Source organism: Hylobates moloch, unplaced genomic scaffold (genome assembly GCF_009828535.3).
Source record: "Hylobates moloch isolate HMO894 unplaced genomic scaffold, HMol_V3 SCAFFOLD_2478, whole genome shotgun sequence".
NCBI lineage: Eukaryota > Metazoa > Chordata > Mammalia > Primates > Hylobatidae > Hylobates > Hylobates moloch.
In genome coordinates, this window is record NW_026654753.1 from 1 (window position 1) to 1,886 (window position 1,886).

The window sequence follows — 1,886 nt, forward strand, 5'->3', positions numbered from 1 at the left end:
AAAAAGTAGGCTTCAGTCCAAAAAAGGACATTCACTTTATGCCCTGCTCAGGACTGACTGGAGCAAATATTAAAGAGCAGTCAGATTTCTGCCCTTGGTACACTGGATTACCATTTATTCCGTATTTGGATAACTTGCCAAACTTCAACAGATCAATTGATGGACCAATAAGACTGCCAATTGTGGATAAGTACAAAGATATGGGCACTGTGGTCCTGGGAAAGCTGGAATCTGGGTCCATTTTTAAAGGCCAGCAGCTCGTGATGATGCCAAACAAGCACAATGTAGAAGTTCTTGGAATACTTTCTGATGATACTGAAACTGATTTTGTAGCCCCAGGTGAAAACCTCAAAATCAGACTGAAGGGAATTGAAGAAGAAGAGATTCTTCCAGGATTTTTTTTTTTTTTTTTTTTTTTTTTTTTTTTTTCTGGACGCACGTTTGATGTTCAGATAGTGATTATTGAGCACAAATCCATCATCTGCCCAGGTTATAATGCGGTGCTGCACATTCATACTTGTATTGAGGAAGTTGAGATAACAGCCTTAATCTCCTTGGTAGACAAAAAATCAGGAGAAAAAAGTAAGACACGACCCCGCTTCGTGAAACAAGATCAAGTATGCATTGCTCGTTTAAGGACAGCAGGAACCATCTGCCTCGAGACGTTCAAAGATTTTCCTCAGATGGGTCGTTTTACTTTAAGAGATGAGGGTAAGACCATTGCAATTGGAAAAGTTCTGAAACTGGTCCCGGAGAAGGACTAAGCAATTTTCTTGATGCCTCTGCAAGATACTGTGAGGAGAATTGACAGCAAAAGTTCACCACCTACTCTTATTTACTGCCCATTGATTGACTTTTCTTCATATTTTGCAAAGAGAAATTTCACAGTAAAAATTCATGTTTTGTCAGCTTTCTCATGTTGAGATCTGTTATGTCACTGATGAATTTACCCTCAAGTTTCCTTCCTCTGTACCACTCTGCTTCCTTGGACAATATCAGTAATAGCTTTGTAAGTGATGTGGACGTAATTGCCTATAGTAATGAAAAATTAATGTACTTTAATTTTTCATTTTCTTTTAGGATATTTAGACCACCCTTGTTCCACGCATACCAGAGTGTGTCAGTGTTTGTGTGTATGTTAAAATGATAACTAACATGTGAATAAAATGCTCCATTTGAAACTCCTCGGTTATTTGAAATGCTTTTGAATAATGTTTAAATGTCATTATGTAATGCTATTCAATTAGCTTTATTACTTTCTCAAATAGTTGAATATGTTCTATCTCTTAAAAACTCTTCACCACTTACTGTTTTAAGTGAGGAATTTACAAACAATGCATAAGTGTGTATTAAAGGAATAATTTTAATTTTGAGAAAAAACGTATGTTAAGGCCCTTCCCAGTGGGCTTTGTTTTCTCTGTCCAAGTCCAGTCAATAAAGGAGCTCTTCTGCTTCCCCACTTGTGATTTGAAAATGAAAGGCTCAGGCCGTCTTTATTTGTATAGCAATAGTTCATGTAACATTATCCATAGGTTCTTGAAGACTACAACATTAAGCAAAACAATGTACAGCAGGTGTACATTGTACAACAATGCACAATGTATGACATTGTTCAATGTTGTTTAGTTACGACATTGATAAGGGGAAAAATTCATTTTGTTAGATGTTATTTCACTTGAAGTCACAATTTCCAAGAACCAGTGGACAATGTTAAGTGAGGACTTACTGTATTCCATCAGGTCCCATCACGTTAAGCATGGCCAAATTATAAATACGCCTGGAGATTCGGACCATAGGTTTACAAGACTCTTTATTTTTTTAAAGACAGGGTCTCACTCTGTCACCCAGGCTGGAGTGCAGTGGTGCAATCATGGCTCACTGCAGCC

General features: G+C 37.4%; 1 protein-coding gene across 1 annotated transcript; it reads left to right on the forward strand.

Moving 5' to 3' along the window:
- On the forward strand, positions 1 to 1,181 carry LOC116464975 (eukaryotic peptide chain release factor GTP-binding subunit ERF3B-like). The gene has a single exon (XM_032148199.2). The coding sequence runs from the start codon at positions 39 to 41 to the stop codon at positions 762 to 764; it is 726 nt and encodes a 241-aa protein (XP_032004090.2). The 5' UTR covers positions 1 to 38; the 3' UTR covers positions 765 to 1,181.
- Positions 1,182 to 1,886: the final 705 nt, after the last annotated feature.